The 21,388-nt window shown below is 41.3% G+C and overlaps 2 protein-coding genes across 2 annotated transcripts in view; both read left to right on the top strand.

The window, feature by feature from the left end:
* The first annotated feature begins 340 nt into the window (after positions 1 to 340).
* mogat2 (monoacylglycerol O-acyltransferase 2) lies at positions 341 to 10,383 on the top strand. Its single transcript, XM_068721393.1, is given in 7 exon segments — positions 341 to 543; positions 545 to 707; positions 2,911 to 3,089; positions 8,338 to 8,542; positions 8,713 to 8,887; positions 9,173 to 9,372; positions 9,730 to 10,383. Coding segments are annotated over 7 exon segments (1,113 nt in total). The 5' UTR covers positions 341 to 507; the 3' UTR covers positions 9,885 to 10,383.
* A 4,101-nt stretch (positions 10,384 to 14,484) lies between these two features.
* The window catches only part of dgat2 (diacylglycerol O-acyltransferase 2), a 14,502-nt gene continuing 7,598 nt past the window's right edge, over positions 14,485 to 21,388 (top strand). The window contains exons 1-4 of the mRNA XM_068721372.1: positions 14,485 to 14,773; positions 16,579 to 16,707; positions 16,929 to 17,036; positions 18,328 to 18,398. Of these exons, the coding sequence (XP_068577473.1) occupies positions 14,734 to 14,773; positions 16,579 to 16,707; positions 16,929 to 17,036; positions 18,328 to 18,398 (348 nt within the window). The 5' untranslated portion in view covers positions 14,485 to 14,733. The remainder of the gene's footprint in view (positions 14,774 to 16,578; positions 16,708 to 16,928; positions 17,037 to 18,327; positions 18,399 to 21,388) is intronic.

Here is a 21,388-nt window from a genome sequence, read left to right as displayed (position 1 = left end):
AGAAGTTAATGAGAGGAATAGATTGGAAGACAAACAGAAAGCGCTGTCTCAGTGTGTGCTGATTGGTGATGCAAGGCATGGGCGGCCCTCTCCACTATCTCCTGTTTTACACTTCTTCAACACCTTGGATAACCTTTTAGTCCCAGTGTGTTATGCACAAACCTTATGGGCTTGCGTTTAAAAAACCACAAGGGCCTTTATCACTATCTGCACGCTGAGATGCAGTTACATGATTGCTCAACCAGAGGGGGCTGCCTTTACAGCCATACATAGAGCAATATATCACACAGTTACATGCTAACACCGACTGGCTTCCACTCCAGGTGCAGGGGGGTTGAACAAATGAATAAGAGCAACATAAAATGGCCATTTCCCTCTTTTACTGACTTATTGCTTGCTGTTCATGTATGAATGCCTTCCTGTGTTTTAGCATTCTCATTCCCTGCGCGTTCAAAAGTCAGCTAGATAGGGATTGACTTTTTAAGATAAGGCTGTCAATAGGAGGTTATGGTGGAGAGGCGAGACGGGCAGACTTTGGACCCACTTCACCTGCTCTTCTTCATCGCCACCGGCTGCAGCACCTCGGTTTGTCGCTCTTCTTCCCGTGGAAGACATGAAGATTGATTTTGCCCCCTTGGAAGTGCCTGTGCGCCAGAGACTGCAGACGGCGGCGGTGCTGCAGTGGGTCTACTCCTTCCTCGGCCTGGGTGAGTGTGCATGTTTGTATGGGTGTGTAAGGGGTCTCAACTCTCTCGCAGACAAAGGGAGGGTGTCTCCTACTGCTGCATCTTTTGTCAGCAGAGCAGGGCCAACAAATCAGCTGGTTCCGGCTTACAATCAAAAGTATTTAATAACAAACAGAAGCTAAACAATTACAAACTGAAGTACACTATCGATAGAATATGTTCCGCGAATCAGAGTTAACGCGCCCCCACCCAACAGGCCACCTCTCAGGTTACCTGTAAGGTGGCCAGCAATGAGAACTGAAGAGAAATCCTTGGCAACAATGTCTTATACTTTAAAGTCCTCGCCTGAAACTTTAAAAGTCCATTATCAGCTTTGTGATTTGCTGACATCCAACTGTCCCCTCTTGGCTTCGGACAGTGTCCACTCTCGGCTGTCCTCCTTGGTCCGCCCCTCCTCATCTGGAGCAAACCCCCCTCGTTCCATAGGGCTGTATTCATCAACATCTCTGCTTGATCAATACGTCTCCTTCCCCCACTGTTCACACCTCACATTCCTGAAGCCGGCCTCTTCAAACTCATCACCATATGGTTGCTTACGAATCTGAAAAGCTTATCTCAAAGGTCCCTGTCTCTCTCTCACGGCTCAACACTATACTTTTAGTTTAATATATTCAATGGTTATGCTTTTATGGTTTAACACTTCTACAATTAAACATGTTATGACATTTTATATAATAATACCTTTGGCTTAAAACTTATAAATAAACATTGGCATAAGATATCCACCACTAGTGGTGCTATTAAACATACTAGGAATGCTTTCTAAACTTAAATTCTTCACAGGCGTCCGCCGGAAACATCTGGAAGCTGAGGGGATAGTACTGTTCATGAAGTACACATCTTTAGAGCCAGTCTTTGTGTTGCTGTTCGAACATGTCGGTCCAGCTGCTCTTGGGTAAAGTGTAAATGAATGTGAGAGGTAGAGGACTGTTGTCTCGAGTGACATGAACTGCTGGATAGCCGGAAGAGGGAGCTAAGCAGGACCTGAACAGAGTGCAGTCCACGCCTGCACACACAAGATTGCCCTCTCAACTGACCTCAGGTCACATTGTGTGTTATTCAGAACACTTGCTATTTCACATGTCAGCATCCAAATGAATGTGTACACCTAGTGTATTTGTTTAGCTCTGAAAGACCAGGTGTTGTATATCTACAATTTCTGCCTGACACACCCCCACCACAGTCCTGTCACATTTCAAAATGGATGTTATTTAACATTATTAGCCATATAATAGTGGATACTATTTCTTCTCATACAAGACAAAGTGATTCAGCACGAGGTAATCAGGTGACTCCAGGTGTGTCCTATGTGGTCAGCTTGTCATATAGCATATTGATTAATGTGACAATAAATATACTTTTATATATTTCTTCATATTTTTTTAAAATGTTATTTAACTGGAATCATCAACATCATCATCATCATCATCATCATCATCATCATCATCATCATCATCATCATCGCCTTTTCGAGAGCCAAGTTAGGCAGCAATGAGTTACAAACAACATAAAACAGATAACAAACTGCCACACAAGATAAAAAATGACAGGATGTTTATACATGGATGTTACAGGATAACATTTTTAATACAATCATGTAAAAAATGTCATCTCAAAAACAACTCCTCAAATAAGCCAAGAGCTGTGTACAGCCATAGAAATAACAAAACCTGAAATTAACAATTCAAGTTTTTCAATCTAATTGCATATAGGGAAAGGTAATTCATCTTTTAACACACATACTTGCAGATCACTGGCATCCAGACCATCACCTGATGCGAGTGATCATTTAAAGGTATGGATGTGATGTTGTTGGGTGACTGCGTGCGCCCAGAGAAACCAGAGCTAATGATGAAAACCGTAACAACACGGTTAAACTATAAAATTGTACTGTTGTACTGACATCCCACCAGCAGCACAGTTTTGCTATCAGTAACCACCGGAACCACTCGTGACGTCATCTTCCAGCAGACCTGAATGCTATTGATCCAGAGCAGACGTCAGCCATTCATAAACTGACTAATCCCTGCTAAACACATGATCTAGGAACACTTCGTACAGTGTGTTTTGCGTTTGTCATGCCGAATCAGGGTGCACATGTAATACACTTGTTAACCATGTGTTCAGAGCTGCTGCTCATGACGCTGCTTTCCTCTCTCCTCAGCACCTACATGCATCCTCCTGTTCTTTTACCTGCTGTTCACCCGCTTCTGGCTGATCAGTGTGCTGTACGCCGTCTGGTGGTTCTACGACTACGACACCCCTGCACGTGGAGGCCGCAGGGTGTCCTGGATGTGTGGCTTCAAAGTTTGGAAATACATGCGGGATTACTTCCCCATCAAGGTTAGAGACAGATGATGTACAAGGCGAATGTATCAATACTGTATATGCTTTACCTCTGCAGGTCAGAGAACAGGACATCAGGACATCTCGCTCTGTCATTTCTTATCATATCTTATCTTTGATCACATGCGAGCAGCAGCCCTTATCTCTGTCTTTGGAAGCAAATTAAACCGAAGCCTGAGACCGCTGTGTTCCCTACAGTAATGTACTGTCACATACTATGTACACATACCCTCCTTAAATCCTAAAGAGTAGATTTTAATTATTGTCTTTATGTGTTTGACTTATGTTTAAATTTCTTTATTTCTTTATCTTTATTTTTAATTTTTGAGTCCTAAAATACTTTAAGGAAGGATAAAGATTAGGGTGCATGCAAGGTGCACAGCCAGGTGACATCCAATCTGATGATTTTCATTTAAAAAACAAACACAAACGTCACTGCTCACTTGATAGAATAGTTTCAATGCTGTCAGTTTTCTTGGCAACAGTTAGACGAGTAGATTGATACCCATCTGTTTGTCAAATGTGGTGCAGGAGCCAATGGACACAGTTAGCTTAGCATTAAGACTGGAAGCAGGTGTAAACAGTTTACCCGGCTCTGTTACACTTGTTACAGGTTTAATGGGGGTCAAGGTTAGGGTTACAGCACGTAGCCGGACTGTGTTTTGGCCGTGCAGTAACTTTCTAGAGTTGCCCCGCAAAGTTACGTTCCCGCACAACTAAACTGCAGTCTCAAAAAAAACAATTTGAGGGCAACGTTTTTTCTCCCGGATTACGAAACAAAAACACAATTTCTCGGAAATGTCCAGGCAACAAAACTACTTTCTGTTTTGGACACAAACAGCAGCCTCCTGGGTGAAAGTCCTGGGTTTGTTCGTCCCATCCATCCACCATAACGTCCTCCATTGCTCTGACATTTAGCAAGTAAATAAGTCTTAATCAGTTTCCTTCTAGTAATTTTGCTCTGCAGCAAACCAGAAGTACTCCAGGGGCATTGATAGTTAAAATACAGAAGGCTGTTGCTCGGACTGTAAACGGATGATAATCGCGTGTGTAAACTGTGAACAGGCCTCCACACTGAAAAACAGCCACGCCAGCCTCAAAAATGAAAAGAAATCATATAAATCACATGAAACATGAAATGACGGGTTACTGGTTCAACAGTACCCAGGGATCCAGGGTAGATACACACAACTGATTATCAAAGCTGTAGGTCTTCTCAAAACATTCTTACTTTGTAGGGTTGGTCTTGCAGCCTGTTGTGTCCCTCTTGTGGTCAAACACCTGCAGTGCATACATGTGATTGAAAGTACATTTCAATACCAGAGCGTGTCGTCTTCACAGAGAACCGAACACCCGTCGACAACATCCACTTTGTTACATGGTTTTACATCCTGCCCCCAGGCACGACTAATACTTTGGACTGTGCTGATGAAACAGAGAGCAACAACAACAACAACAACAACAACTTCAGCAGCATTTTATTTATTGTTTGGAAACAAACAAAGTAAGTCTATGATTTGCTTGTAAAAAGAAAATTAGATCAGAATGTTAAAAGCAACCTGCCTCGTGAAATATTCACACTTGTTTGTGTCTCTGAGCATAAAGTGGGTCGTGTCTCTGTTTGCACAATTTACCCTTTGCAGCCATAAAAGATAAAGCAGTGATCTGTATCAGCCTGTTCAGCTGAACTATCTGAACTAATCAGATTCTGGCCATTTAACAGTGTAATTTAACAGCAGAGAATACAATTCAGTATAAAACTCTGAGATTATACGACACCATTTTAACATACGGATGATAAAGAGACAGAATTTATTTTAAATAAAGAACTATCACTGCCACTACTGCTCCTATCATCACTGTAGTACTTTATTTATATACGTTTAAAAAAATAGCTTTATACATCTTTATCGGGAAAAACAAGGACAGGAGCAGTAATACCTAAAAAATAATAATAATAACAGAGACTCGCCAAGGTATGATAAGGCGGTTACATCAGTGAGCACCATAAACACGGCACTATATAATAATAAAATTCAGGAGAAGACCGGCACAGAAGTGATAATACTACAATAACAAGAACAATAAATGGAGTCAAATGAATCATAATAATACCGTCTTTACTTTAGTATTAAAATAATATAAAAAAAAAAATGATATACAGGCAGAACTGGTAGACTGGAAGAAAAATAGTACAGCTGACAAATGAATGCAACATTGAAAACTGTAAAAGAGGAGAAGCAATACCTTTCTGATACAATTTCAATACAGAATTATAAGCTTTCTGTTTCAAACTTCTGTCTAGAATTGCATCAGACGGGTGTTCATGATATTCTGTCCACCCCTGAACACCTGCATGTCAGAGTCAAACTGGTCGAAATAATTCATTTTGACCAGAGATAGTTGGGCATGACATGCAAATTGAATAGTCCTAGTTTACATGCTTTATAAATGCTGTAAATAAAGACACTAATCAGGTTCTGGACTTTTTGGCAACCGAGGTGAGTTATTGGAGTTGGTTATTGTGTCAGTCTCTTGTTAGAGATTGTGTGTGTCCGTATACACCAGACAAAGAATACTATTTCTATTTTTTAAAATGATCTCCCTGTAAAGAGAATTACAAGTCAAGTCATTTCCAACATCGAGAACTCATGAAACTCCCCGGTTTGGCCCGATCTCACGTATCCAGTTCAAAGTGAATCATCAGCGTCATCTGACTGTATGCCTCATTAGGTCTGAAACAAGGAGTCAATGTGCGGGTGAAGAGCAGCAGTGTCCTTCAGAGGGCCTAATTAGTTTCATTGGTGCATCTCTGCCCACCGTCTCTAATGACACCATCACCAGCTCAGACTGAAAGCTCACCAGCTGATATGTTTTTCAACAGAATGACGCAACACACATTTAGACAGGATGCACTCCAAATTCATAACTAACAGAGCGCACAAGTGAGAGGGCTTTCAATTCTCCCATCTACCTCTCTGCAAGAAAGCGAATGAGCCCCTTTCCCAAAATGTCACACACTTTTTTTAATCTTTTTCTTATTTTGTCCAAATCTACACCAAAAATAAATGGCTGATTCTTTACTTTACTCTAAAACTCAAAGTCCTTGGGAGAGACGGCAGCCATGCAGGGGACTGTCGTGGTGACGACCTCGTGGGAGAGCTCTGTGATTGGTCACCAGTGGACAGTTATTTTGTTTTGTAAACACCTGCGGTCCTCCTCATTAGCGGCTAATGATTGACTCTGATCAGCGGCAGCAGGAACCCACAGTACAAACAGAGTGGCCGCACAACAGCCCTGTGAGGGTTCAATGTCAGGACTTGGCTCTACAGTACGAATCTGTTTACTTTGATCTGCTACATTCTACCCTCTAGGAAGGGAGAGAAAGAAAAGAGCAAGAAAAAAATGTAATAGATTCAAAATGTATGAACACTTCCTATGACGCCCACGTCTATGATGCATTATAATATACTTATAACATAAATACACATTTTTTATAAGTAGTCTAGATATAAGCAGTAGTAAATATTCATAATGTTTTATAACAATATAATAATATAAACATTTGATATTGACTTATAGGTATCAAGTATCGTAATACTTCATAATGACTGTATGATATTTAATTTGCAAGAATCAAAGTAGTTTATAATTCCCATACATGTAATAAATAATCCTTTTTATAATGCATTATAATGGGATTATAAAGTGTTATATATAAATCGTTCATACTGTTTGTATGATGTTTTTGAAGCAAATAATGAGTGACTTGTAATTACATCATGATGCATTATGAACAGATTATAATCTATTACAGCTACGGGAATTATAATACACTATGATACTTGCAAAAGAAAGTGTCTGCCAGCAATTATGAAGTATTATGATACTTGACCTTATAAGATGAAGTGTGAAATGCTTTATAATGTGTTATGATCATTGTTGTGAAGCATTATGGATACTTATGAGTGCTTATGACTATAATTATACGGTGCTATAAGCAGATTTGATCACTCTATGAGTATATTTTTAATACATCATAGACACGGGTGTCGTAGAAGACATTCCCTTCTTTGAAGATATCTTTTTGACTCTGAGGAGAGAGAGCATGGCTCCCTGATAATGGCTGTGCTTGTTGCCATAAGAACAGCGGAGCCTTGAGATACTAATCTCACACACAGACACAAATAGTGAGGGGAGTAGATCTGTTTTTCATAGAAGTGAGCACAACACTCGCTGCAGAAAAACAAACAGCAGCACACAACGAGCAACTTTTGTGACCTTTAGTGCCTCTCACTATCTAAAAGACTTGCACACAACGCTCCGCAGGTGGTTTATCTTATCTGTAGTCCTTTACAGCTGATGATCAGGAAACTATCACTTTTGACTCTACAGAGAAATATTACTCAATTTCCAAGGATTGATTGGAAACACACTAGAATGGCCTTACCTGCTGAACATAAAAACCCTCTGTGTTAAGTGTAAACATTGATTCATCTCACTGGGGTTCCTGCCAGACACAAACAAATGGCCTTTGGCACTATTCCAGGGTCAACACCTGCAGAGTTAATTTTTACTTTTAGATACATTTGAAAAGCTGCCCCAGATTTATAGGAGGGTCTAATATAATTATATTAATAAGTATGTTCTCTTTTTGTCTGGAATCACCCAAAAATAAGAATCGTTGTGTTTTCATTACCTTCTAATACCTACATACTTCGTCACGAAGTGTGCCGTGTTACTAGTCCAGAATGGCCAATCCACACACTGATTCTCAATAGGACCATTTGCGTTTTTGCGTCGACCGCCGTAGTTCTCCTACGTGCTTGGCACACGGGAGAAGTTTCAGTTGGTTGCAATCTGCAACCTCACCGCTAGATCTCTGCTTGAGGCTACAAGCACGACACTTCTAGCATCACATACCCAAAACCCCGATCAAACTGTCGGCAGCCGGCAGCCGTGTTGCATTGTAGGCGTGTGTTTTTCCACACATTCTTTTTCCTTTAAAAGATGAAAAAAGATGATATCTTTGGTTCTGCTCCACTGTTTTTGATACTTTAAAAAAAAAAATGAAGTCCATTGAGATTCCAAACAGAATCTCACAGACAGGTTTGAGGTCCACTGTATATGCAACACTGTCTGCTCTTTTAGGAAGAATCAGATGATCTCAATTTAAATATTCAACACGGTTATGAGAGATATTCAGATACAGACATCAACGCACAGCGTGCTTTTCTTTTCCCAGTTGGTGAAGACGGCTGACCTGGATCCCAGGCACAACTACATCCTGGGCTTCCATCCCCATGGCGTGCTGGTGGCAGGAGCCTTCACCAACTTCTGCACCCATGCTACAGGCTTCAGGCAGCTGTATCCCGGCCTCACCAGCTACCTGCTCATGTTGCCCCTTTGGTTCAGAACCCCTTTCTTCAGAGACTACATCATGTGTGCAGGTGCAGGCCAGAGACTTTTCATTCATACTCGATCAGACTGACATACATACAACTATACCTCATTCAGCTGAGTATACGGATATAGTAAAGGTTTTTAATATACTCTATTTTGTACAAGGTAATATTTAATTTGTTTTGACTCCTTCTTATTTTCTGTTACAACACTGCAGGTCTGATTCCTTCGGACAAAGAGAGCGCCAGATATCCGCTCAGCAAAAGAGGTGGCGGTAATGCTGTGGTGATAGCAGTCGGTGGGGCCCCAGAGTCCCTCGATGCCCACCCTGGGACCTACAATGTACTATTGGCTAAGAAGAAAGGCTTCATCAAAATGGCGATGGAGCACGGGTGAGAGCAGAGAGCCTTGGGGGGAATGAGGAAGGTTTTCTGTTAAATACAGCTAATTCTCCAAGGTCTCATCACTTGTGAAAGGAGGTTTCTTGCAGCTTGAGCGTGGCATCTTGAAACAGAGGCTTATTCAAGCCCCTCATGTGGAATTTCCTGGAAAAGCACGCAGTCTGTTATGAGTTTATAATGAGGAACATCAGTAAAACATTTCAAACATGGGACACGGTTAGTTAATCAATAAAACAACTTTTTCATTAAAATCTTTTTTCTTTCTTTTTTTTGCAGTGCTCATCTGGTGCCAGTCTTCTCCTTTGGAGAAAACGAAGTGTTTGATCAAGTGGGAAACCAAAGAGGAACCTGGCTTCGGTGGACACAGGAGCGGCTACAAGGATTAATGGGTATCGCCCTGCCTCTCTTCCACGCACGTGGCATTTTCCAGTACTCCTTTGGTCTCATGCCCTACAGAAAACCCATCAGTACAGTAGGTGAGTGGGCTGCGCACATCTATCCGGGTGCAACCTCACCTGCAGTATTTCAAATAAAGGATGCATTGCATTAGACTTTGTCTGGCAGGGGAAAACCTGAGTTCTATTGATATACTCTTGTATATTTTCCAACCTGCAGTTGATTTTGGCAGAAGCATCTAATGTCACCGAGTTGGCTAAGAGTTTTTTTAAGTCAGATTGAACTTGTGTTTTAGGTAAACAGCATCGAACGGATCATATTGCAAACTGTGAAGTACACCGACTGTGTGTGTGTGTGTGTGTGTGTGTGTGTGTGTGTGTGTGTGTGTCTGTGTGTGATGTGTGCGTGTTGTACTTCACCTTGTCTCCTCCCTGCAGTCGGGCGGCCAATTAGGGTGGCGAGGAATCAGAAGCCAACGGCCAAAGATCTCGATGCCCTCCACCAGCTGTACATGGACGAGCTCAGCAATCTGTTTGAGGAGCACAAAGGCAACTATGGAGTGGACAAGGACGCACACCTGACCTTTGTCTAAACTGGACTGATGACGGAGTGGATTCAAATGCATATTTATTTGTGATACTCTGGTGCAGGCTCGGAGAATTGATTGGCTCTTCAAACTGGCCTGTTAATTAAAGAGAAATAAACTGCTGACACAATGCCATATCGGTTTATATAAGGGAGCATTCAATGACCATATGAGAGAAAAGCAACCAGAATCGACATGCTTATATGTATCCATAACTGAGACCTCGCTGTTCATTCAGACTGCTGTCGCTTGCCAGGCCAGTGTGGGAAATGGTTCAGAGGGAGCACTGATGACACACGTTTCCTCACCATCTCCCAGTGGTGGCATCAGTCTGGGGTTTGGGCCTTTGTGCAAGACCTGACACTGTCTCAAACAGAGTCAGAGGTTGCATTTGGGTTGCAACATCATATGGAGACATTGTCACACCAATGAAAACACCAATGATTTCAGGGTTTGTTATCTGCAACAAACAGATAAAAAAAATAAAAAAATCTTTTATACAGCACTCAACTAAATTTTCTCTCTTTTGTGTCTAAAATGTGCCCTTGAAACATTCAAGGAATAGTTCCACATTTCAGTGTTCAAATACTGTGCTTAAGTACAATTTGACTTTCTCGTACTTAACTTGAGTATTTCCATATTCTGCTATTTTAAAGCTTCAGGTTGTGACCCCTTACATTACATAACAGTTCCTTATCACATTTCTCATGTCTATGAGTCGTTAGTTCCATCCCCTCTAAACGTCTCTCCTGGTTTAATTTCCATAACTGTTTGAGGCCACAAGTGGTCAAATTATTCAGAATTCCATAAAACACCCCACAAAGATGAGAGAGAAGCCCAAAAATGTATCAAAATACATGTTGCAGAAGTTATTTTTTTCTTAGTTCCTCTCCCATTAATCATCTCTTGACCCCTCAGATTTATCACGTGACTCTTTGGAGGGGGCGTGACCCCTAGGTTGGGAACCACCAAACAAGTTGTTAAAACTAGTTGCTGGAGTAAAATGCTGCTTGAAAAAGTTGCTCAATCATATCTTTAGTTGACACATGAACTAAGTGGCTGTTAGCTTAGCTTAGCACTGAAAGCAGCTAGCCTGGCAGAGATTCTGGAACTTCAGGTCAAGAAATAGTCTGGCACATAACCCACCGTAAAACCACATTTTATTGTTGTTTTTACTCTTCAGTGCAATTCAAAACAATGCGTAACTTCATTTGTGAACTTTAGAGCTACTGGTAGGCAGATTTCTGTTTGGACAGAACCAGGCTAGCTATTTCCAAGTTTTTAAGGTAAGCTAAGCTAACCATCTCCTGCCTCTGGCTTCATATGTAACCTACAGATAAGTCTGTATGGAAGATATGAAGCAACATTCAGCAGCCGGTTAGCTTAGCACAAAGACTGTAGGCTTAAAGGGGAAAACAGCTAGCCCGGCTCTGTCCAAAGGTAACACAATTTGCCTACCAGCACTTCCAAAGCTATACCCTTCCCAGTCTTTGTGCTAAGCTAATTGGATGCTGGCAGTCACTTCAAATTTACCATACGGATAAGAGAGAGGTATCGACCTTCGGTCTCAACTCCCTGCAAGAAAAGGAGTAAGCACATTTTCAAAAATGTTGAACTACTCTTTTAATATCTGCCTTTCAGCTGTATGAAGACATAAATTATGTTGATTTATTGAAATCAATGACTTTGATGTCCATTTCTATCAAACATGATGTAAAATGTGTCGCTGGGCATGAAATAAAGTGGGGTCATCAATCATGCTCAATGCACATGAATACATGTCTCATTTAGTTTTATTAGTTCTAAATTCCACATTAAAGGTTGAGTGCCTGCAATTGGATCAGGTTCCCAAATGATAAGATTGTCTGTGAACTTTAGCAGACATTTTTTATATGAGATGGCAGCATTCTGAAATTTCAAAATGAAATGACAGATTGGACAATGTCCCGATCCTTTCAACACACAGTCTGGACAAGGTTTGAGTGTGTGTGTGTGTGTGTGTGGGGGGGGGGGGGGGGGGGGGGGGGGGGGGGCAGTAAGAAAATGACTTACTGCAGTACTGTGATGCAAAGACAGAAAGAATTGAGGAAATATTATATTTAAGAATTAAAAAAGCAGTCACTAGAAAAGCGATGATATGAATGTCGTGTGTCAGGACAATACTGGAACACAATGGCCAACCTGTAAATCATATCTTAACGTCTAACTTCCGGCAGAGCTGCAATCTTAACATTTATATAAATCAATGCACCAGGCTTTATGTTTTAGAGACATTGGTCATTGATGTATCTCTCACATTGGGATCTGCTGTTTGGACAAATATGCGCTGCAGTCGATAATTGTTTGGTCTGTGATTCCTCTTCGGTGGAGTGTGACTGGTTAGTCAGGGTAACAACATTATTGACCTATTTTTCAAGACAGTGGTCAATGTACAAAAGAATCAACGCCCTGCGTTCACTGAGTCCTTTGGGCTCATATCTTATCTTGGCTTTTTCTGAAAGGAAAAACATAACATAAATGGAGTTCCGCTACCCTCAAGTCAGAAAACAGAAAACAAGCTTTCATGGTAATAAAATCATATCTATAGATGATTTGGTATCTGCTCTTCAGATACAGTATGCTGTAAGCATATGGAACACTACAATAACATGTGTAAACAGGTTGGATTAATTGAGGTGTTGCACAACACAAACAAATCATTTAATAAGTGGCTAGACTAAACTAAACTAAAACTAGACTTGAACTCATCATGACAAACTTCGGCAAAATAACCGCTTGAGCACGAATTAACAGGAAGAAAGCATTATTGGATATTAGAGATGAGTTGCTGAGACTGCGATGTAGAGTTGCATGATTATATCACCAATGGCCCAAAATGGTTAGACGGTGACATTTCTCAACAGCAGCCTGGTGTCAAGGACTGCATGGCTGATTTCAGCCAAAACCAGTTATGATTCTTGGGCCCAGTCCCACCAGATATGTGCTATCAGTTCAACTTTTTGGGGATGAACTTCATTCGATACAAAGTGCAAAGATTTTTTTTTTCCAGTAGAGTATAATATTGAATTTGATAAAGTGATAGGGCGCGAGGACACGGTATGGGGAATGTATCGGGGGAGGGAGGGCGGTTAAATTGGTTCTGGCCTCCTGTTTGAGTCAAAGTAACTGTTTCTGCAGATTTAAACTTGACTTGACAGCTGATGTGGACTTGATTTAAGACTTGAGGCATATTGGTTATGATGGTGATGATCATAACCAGTGAAAGAAAGCAACTAACTTCAAGTACTGCAGTACAGTTTCGAGGAACTTGTACTATTTTTTCATATTCTACTTCATTACATTTCAGAGGGAAATGGTACACCTTTTAATCCACCATATATATATTTGACAGATGTAGTCAGTTACTTTTCAGATGTTATATTATATATAACGTGATATTTTAGTCACGTTTAAGTCAATGAGTTGTTTTACCAAAGAGAACTTCTCAGATGGCTTCATTTAAATAATGATCCAATATTCAACGAATCACTTTTGATCCTGAAAGTATATTTTGCTGATAATACTTCTGTACTTCCACTCATAGGATTTTAAATGCAGGAATTCATTGTAGTTGAGTATTTTTACACAGTGGTATTGGTACGTATAAGGAAAAGATATGAGCTCTTTTTCCACCGCTGACAAAGTCTCTTGAAGACATCTCCAGCCAGCAGCCGTACATCAGTTGTCTGTCCACCTTGGCGATCTCCTGGTTCTCCTCAGTTTCTGTGTGGTGCCAGCTGGCAGACTCAGTCCCTGTCAGAAGCAGGACTTACCTGGAGGCTCGAACAGGAGGCAGCCTCTTTGGACTTTCACAACGCAAACCCAGACTCTGAACTCAGAACTCTGGTGCGATCCGACGCGCTCGCTGCCACTGCGACAAATGCAACACCTCCCCAATGTGAGATGAGGGCAATGCAAGGAGATGCGTTTTTTTTTTTGCAGAAAGCCATCCCAACACTTAGAAGAGAGTCAGCTGTTGCATTGGCACATGCACATGTGCAACAAGAACCACAAGCCCATTGACATGCAGCTGCAGCTTGTGTTCTGGGCTTCAAACACTGCCATCTTTTCAGAGTTCAGACATCATAAGATGTCATAATTTGAACCCTAAATTAATAATTCCCTTTAGAGATTGAAGAGAAAGCGCTAACAGTGTCACACGTGTTGTGATTCATACAGACAAACCATGTGACACGAAGGACAAAGAAACGTGTCCATCCAAAACAACCATGTCCCCACAATGACATGATTTTCTCACAGCATATCAAAGTACAAAGAGGGACACACACAGTATTGTTATTGTTCAATACATCAAATCAGAAATAAAAAGCTGTCAGAACACGTTCAGAAGAACATTATCACACAGCGGGACTGTAACAGTGGCAGTTATGAAACACACTTCTATGTGTCTCATCAAACCCCCTTAAAGACCCAGTCTTGAGACACTGAGGGGAGGCAAGACAGGGGATCAATGGTCAATACAAGCTGGGTGTTTTTCACAGTTGACCCACGTGACTGCCCCAATAAATACAGAAACAGACAGAGCGAGAGAGCGAGAGACCCTACGTGTTGCTGCCATCACGTCCAGACTCCCTGTCCAACATTATTGATACACTTTTTTTCTCTCGTGCCCACCTCCGTTCGCCCCTCCCCGCGCTGATTAAATGCCGGCTCGGCGCGTCTGCATGCCGCAGTTGAAGGCAGCCGTGTCAGAGGAGCCGTAGGGTCGGAATTGTGTCATCCGGACTGCGAGAACACATCTTGAGGTTGTTTTTTTTGCCTCTCTGTCTCTCTCTCCATCTAATAAGGATCAGATATGAAGACCATTCTGGCTGCGTACTCTGGCGTCCTCAAAGGTAAGCCGGTTTTCTGGCTGCGAGGGGCGCAACAAGGCGAGCAAAGGTAGAGGTGGACAAACTAATCAGGAGTCTTTGGGAAGAATCAGGGCGACGTGGAACACACACACACACACACACACACACACACACACACACACACACACACACACACACACACACACAAAGTATTTTCACTTAAAATAAATAATAATAATAATAATAATAATAATAATAATAATAATAATGAAAGTATTTTAAAATTGAAAATGTATCATATTTTTTTTTTAAGTTTTTGAAAAATAAAAAAGTGATACATTATCAGCAAATCATTTTACATGTGCTACAAAGACACTGCATGTACCCGGTGATACTAAAGGAGAGTAAAAAAGGCCTAGATTTACTACTGAATGTCATCGTCACAGTGTTTCTTTTAATGCCACTGCTTCCTAACAAACAACAAGCCTTATGAGGGACCCATTTTTCTGCAGCTGAAATATTTAGAATTTTAGTCTTAATGAAGTTTTAAATGTGAATGTCCAAATTATTTCTTCAGTGAACATGAGTGAGGTTTTAACTGGGACGGCCGTTCTGACAAAGCGACACAAAAACTGGAGGATTTCGTCACTTTAGGAATGGATGTCTTCACAGCCATTATGGGAAAGTTGACACAATTACAGCAACCAAAATCAATGTCCAAATTTTTGTGTCTCTTTGTTTTATGTTTTTTCATAGTCATTTTACGTCTCTTTGTAGTTGCTTTGCCCCTTTTCACATTTGTTTTGCGTCTCTTTATAGTTGTTTTATGTTTCTTTGTAGTCATTTTACATCTCTTTATAGTTGTTTTGCCCCTTTTTACATTTGTTTTGCGTCTCTTTGTAGTCGTTTTACGTCTCTTTGTAGTTGTTTCATGTTAGTTTGTAGTCTTTTTGCGTCTCTTTGCAGTTGTATGCATCTTTGTGGTCATTTGATCTCTTTCTTTTGGTAATTTTGTGTCTCTTTACGGTAATTTTGAGTCTCTTTCTGGTCAGTATGTGTCTCTTCGAGTGATATTTTCCAAGCAAAGTTCAGGGGGGGCGCCCTAACACTTTGGCCCCCTGGGCCTGTGCCTGGCTCATTCAGTAAACCACCCATGAGCACATTGTCCACCTTGCTTTATCTGATAGTGTGTACCTCTCTGTATGCTGACCAGTTCGATCTGGCTCCCAGCCGGACTCAGAGAGCACATACTGTAAGTGGGCCCATTCAGCCGTGAACCGGTCACTGGCTGCATTCCGACCGAGTGTCTGTCCCTCTCCTGGCACTGATTCAAGCAGCGACAGCCTTTAAGCCGTCATAGCATCATAGTTTAAAGTCATTACCTGCAGCAGCCCGGTGCTGGGTTATTTTCAGTGTGCATAGATGGGATTAAAGTAGACGGCCGTGTTGTCCTGGAGGGGAGATCTTCTTCTAATTGGCTCTCAGCGGTTCGAGCTTGGCTTGCTCGGGAGGCTCTTTATGTGTCCACCGCTTCATGCTCGCGGTCTCTCCTCACATAGCTGCATGGCTTTGCCTTCATGGGCTGGTGACTGAAAAGAGCTGGTGAGTAGTTGAGGCTGCAGCTGAAAAGTGTGGAAATGTAGGGCTGCTCAGTTGTTTTGATGACATCCACCTTTGGGTTTGTTAAGGTCAAACCAGGAGTAAAAAAGTGCTACTTTACTTGTCAACGCTTCTCTCCCTCGTCCATTTAAGCGTCAGCAACCAAGCCTTTATTAATCCACCCGCATGGACATTTGACAGTTTTGATAAAACTGTCCTTTTTATCATTTGTCATCTTTTTCCTCCAGGCACCGGCTGCAGCATCCTCTCTGCCCTGCAGGACCTGTCCGTGGCTTTTTGGCCCTGCAGATCCAAGATGGAAAAACATCTGCAGGTCATCTCCGTGCTGCAATGGGTCATTAGCTTCATGGCCATGGGTAAATGAGTGCGTTTGTCGGCGCCACCGGGCCTTTTTCGCCTAAAGAAAGCTCGAAGATTTAGCTTGTAGCCTCACAAGGAGGAGGTCGGATCTCTGAGCTGCACGCATATACTGCTCTCTTAGCTCTTGGCCGAATATTTGAGCCTTTAGTTTAGCCTATGATTTCCGTTTATTTCTGGTCAAGTGCTTGATTGCACTGTCTCTCCTCTCTTCCTGCAGGTGCTGCCTGCACTGTGCTACTGATCTACATGTTCTGCACTGACTGCTGGCTTATTTCTGCCATTTACACCGCCTGGCTCATCGTTGACTGGAACACCCCGAAACAAGGCAAGACATTAAAAGCTGTCAATCAAAACATCACTGTTGCATAAGGTCCAATTTGGACCCCCACGTGTAGGGATGCACCGATATCGGGGTCGATGTTATAGCTAGACCTGGTATCGGTGATAATGGGGCCTCTCTATTCAATCAAATTATATGTTTATATACTCTATACATTACATGCTGGAATAATTCTTGTTTAAGTTGACCAATTTATTGCTGCATTAAAAAAGTGTACAGTTGAACTGTAATTTCTTTACATTTTCCACCAAGTTGCTGTAGTACAATTTATTTTTAATAATAACAATTCAGTAAATTTATATCGATGTATTTATTTGTTTTGCACAGATAGGAAAGACTTACTCATAATATAATGATCCCGGTCAATTTCACACGGCATAATTACTTTCAGCTTAATTAAACGCTGATTTCGGATCAGTACTAGTTTATCTGAAATAAACTGAAAAATTAACTGCATGATGCATTTTTGGGTGTAGAAATATTACACAGTACGATAAAGGTTTAAAGCTAAATTAATGCGACAGCACATTAATGAACTGTACTTTGTCATTTTGTGCTAATTAGCAATTTAAGACGGTGAACATGGTAAACATCTGCCTGTCAAACACTATTATGTTAGCATGCAGACATTAGCATTTAGGTTAAAGCACAGCACTATGCCAAAGTACAGCTTGGCGCATTTCATTGGTTCCAGTTTCTCAATGCGAGGATTAGCGCTTTGTTGCTAGTTAAAGAAAACTATTTTTGTCAGATAAAATAGGGAATTTAAAGAGGTTACTTTGGACTCTACTGTTTTTCTGACATCTTGTAAACTAACTGATTCATAAATTAAAACCGGGGCTGGTAGTTGTTGAGAAACATGCAAGAGTATGCTAGCTTTTATTGATGATCCCACTTAAAAACACATCCCAGTGTTGCTAAGTCTTTTCCAAACAAAGTAGTTAGCCGCACTAGTTCCTGAAGTTGCTAAATCTATAGCGAGAAAGTTGCCAAGCTACACTAACAGCCCGCCCCTTCAGGCCTCCCTCCCGAAGCCACTCCCTCAAAATTATCATGGAAAACTCAGATGATACGCAACTGATATCGATTTTTCTTTTTCTTTCTTTTCTGCCTTTTTTTTTGTGGGATGTAAATTTAATTTAAACAAATATAACACTTTTTTTTGCAAGAACATTACCTACTCTACCTTTTAATGGAATAGTCAAAATTAATATTACGGATGAATTGTTGGTTGCGGCTGTATATTTGATGTAATAATCTGTAATGTCCTCCTCAGGTGGCAGGAGGTCCTCTTGGGTGAGAAACTGGACAGTGTGGACATATTTCCGAGACTACTTCCCAATCAGGGTGGGTACATTTGTCAGAGTCTTGGTGTGCCGTCGCTAAATTCAACCAAGAGAACAGTAGAGCTATGGAGACGTCAGGATTGCGACCAGTAGGGAGATGAACCATGAAAGCGTGCTCGGCCTCGCCTGTTTCGTGCCGCCACACAAAAACTTCTTAAGACTTGTGTTCTTCAGTATTTTAAGATTTAGCCGGTTCATCGATCTGCAGTCATGCACAGGTTTGACATTGTAGATAAGCTTATCAGGGGTTGGATGGGGTATCAGCTGTCGGCTCCATGCTGCTCCTTGTCCCGTGGTGATTGTGATGAGGGCTTGATGTCGGTCAGGAGTTTTAGACTTTGTCCTACCTGATAGGCCAAGGAGCAGTGCTTAGCTTGTTTGGCCCTCAGGTATATAGCATCTTTTAGACGAGAGGACAATGCTGATTATGGCAAACGCACTGTACTGTAACTTTGCAGGACTAAACTGTCGCTGAAGAAACCAGAAGTCATGGGTTGTGTTTGTCCTGCATGATTCAGCTAGTTGTCATGGGATTTTTTTTATCGAATCATCACTCTTGTACAGCCGAGAGCTGCAACAGTCGGTTGCTTAATTGATTAGTGGACTTCCACACAAAATCGGCAACTATTTTGATTATCGTTCTTAAACCAAACCTTATCTGGTTCCAGCTCCTCTAGGAAGATGAATTTCTTATTTTTTTACGGTTTATCTTTGATGATGTCTAGGACATGGGGATAATGTGATGGACATTTTTTCAGTATTTTGTGGCATTTTATACACAACATGATTGAAATGAAAAAAAGTGTATCAGTGTAGAAAAAAATCTTAATCTCTTAATCAATTCCTCCCTGATGCTGAATTAGCTTTTGTTTGCTCCCCACTCCTCAGAATGCTAATGACAACACACGGCTTTCACGCAGCTTGTGTGATTCCATCATTTCCTTACTTTACATGTTACTTGTGATATAAAGAAAACATTACCTGCTGACTCGATTTTATATTATTGAATCCCTTCACCAGGTGTTGATGAGCTTATCTATGCTGTACAGAGTGTAGAAAGAAAACGAGGCTGTCTCACTCCAGCAGGAGGAATTTGAAGACCCACTCTTTGCAGATGAACTTTGCTCATCTCATTGATCTTTACAGTGTGTTCCATGTAGCCATTTGTCTCAGTGGCTTGATGAGATCATCGTCTTATCGGCTGCCTGATGCCAGCTGACTCTTCAGACGTCTCTCGTTTTAATCCCAATATCGCTGCAAGACATAAATTGGCCGATTGTTTTTATTTTTTGCTGTTGTGCGAAGTTTTATGTTTCTGTCAAATGTTGATAGAAACATCGGTTATTAGCTATCGACATGAGATGAGAGTGTGGTTGAACGTTTATTTCTCGCAGCAGAGTTGAAAAGGTCTCGTAGCTCAAAATAACCAGAATATATCTACAGGGCCATCAATTGATTGTAGGGCAAGGGATATTATTTATAGGAGTTGGAAACCAACTGGCCAAGGTCCAAACCAGCCTTAAAATCAAATCATCTGTAATAAGTGTTGAGTGTTACATCAACATCTGCCGCAGAACTACAAACAAAGACTCTTCTGTCATACTAGTGCTTCTATGCAGTAACCAGTGAATCTATAGCCTCTATCTCTTTACTGTCTCCTCTCATTATATACGGTGTTGGTCATTTTAATAAAATCCTTTTTTTTTTTTTTTACATTTGCTCAAACTGTCTCTCTGGCAGCAGTACATGAGACATATAATCAGTGAAAAAAGCAGGTTCCTCTGCCTCCTTTTAGTGATCCTAGTGACTTTCCTTTGACTATTTCTCACCTCAAATAGGCACCTGGTCGGTGGGCGGTGCTTGGATACGGCTCGACTGTTATCAATATGGCGGCCGGGCCGCTAAAATATTCTTAGAAAACCTTTCGAGGCAAGAAGTAGGTGACGCAGCGACAGAATCTTGATTCATATTTGATCAGCGCTGTCCAGTTTCGGAGTTCATGAGCTTCGCGAGCAGTGATTGAGAGCTGCATTAGAGACTCCTCGGCTCTGATTGGGTGGTTTTGGTCAGGGGCGGTCGAATCTCGGAACCACCATTAGGAGCAGTTTTTCACAAATTATATGTCTCATGTACGACTATATCTCTATCAATATAGAGACAGAGCTTTTATTTGAGTTTGCGCAAATATGACAAAAATTTACCAACTGCAGCTTTTAAATGCTGGTCACGTCTCGCTTGGCGATACTGTAATCTTTCTACATCTGCCCTGCCAGCCAGGTGGAGTCCTGCGGTACTATGGAGATCTTGGATGTGATCTCCTTTTGCTAATGTGCTTATGCAACGGTTGTGTTTGACCAGCGACAAAGGGAGCTTTGTGTACACATGGTGATGGAATCAAGTCTACAGTGCAGATCAGAGCACACTTATAGTTTCTTATGAGATTCTGCAATTTTACAAGTTCAACATGAAACCAAGACGTTAAAATAATACCGTGTTTAAAGTGTATTGCTGCCAATATGATTGACATGAACAACATGTGAAGTGGGCCATTATTTTATGGGTGCACTTGAGCAGACAGAGGAGGGTCAGGTTGGGTTTGAGCTGATAAGGATGTCCTTGTTCTGCTAAAAACATGAGCTGTATCCTGAATTCATCCCACACACTTATTCTAAGCTGATACATACTTGCAGCTTTTCCCGCATGTATGGATTGAGGATTTCAAAAAGAAAGTGTCCCGCGTATAGTACGGAACACGGTGCTCGACCTGTTGACATTGTGGATAAAGTTTATGTCTATTGTTTTAGTTATTTTGTTTTTAAAAACGGTATGCATTCTGAAATAAGCAAACGACAAAGGACATGGCAGAGTGACAAACTGACAGTGGATGGTGGTGAATTAGGTGTAGACGCAAACCAAGAAAACTGTTTAATTTCTGGAAATCATTTTCATTTCTTTCCCACTGTCAATTTAAACCTCACAGTTTAAATCAAC

The sequence above is a fragment of the Cebidichthys violaceus genome, unplaced genomic scaffold (assembly GCF_023349555.1).
Source record: "Cebidichthys violaceus isolate CVI_PGR_0920_01 unplaced genomic scaffold, fCebVio1.0.p SCAF_27, whole genome shotgun sequence".
Classification (NCBI taxonomy): Eukaryota; Metazoa; Chordata; class Actinopteri; order Perciformes; family Stichaeidae; genus Cebidichthys; species Cebidichthys violaceus.
The sequence above is the reverse complement of the archived record's forward strand: the minus strand, read 5'-3'. Positions and strand labels throughout refer to the sequence as shown.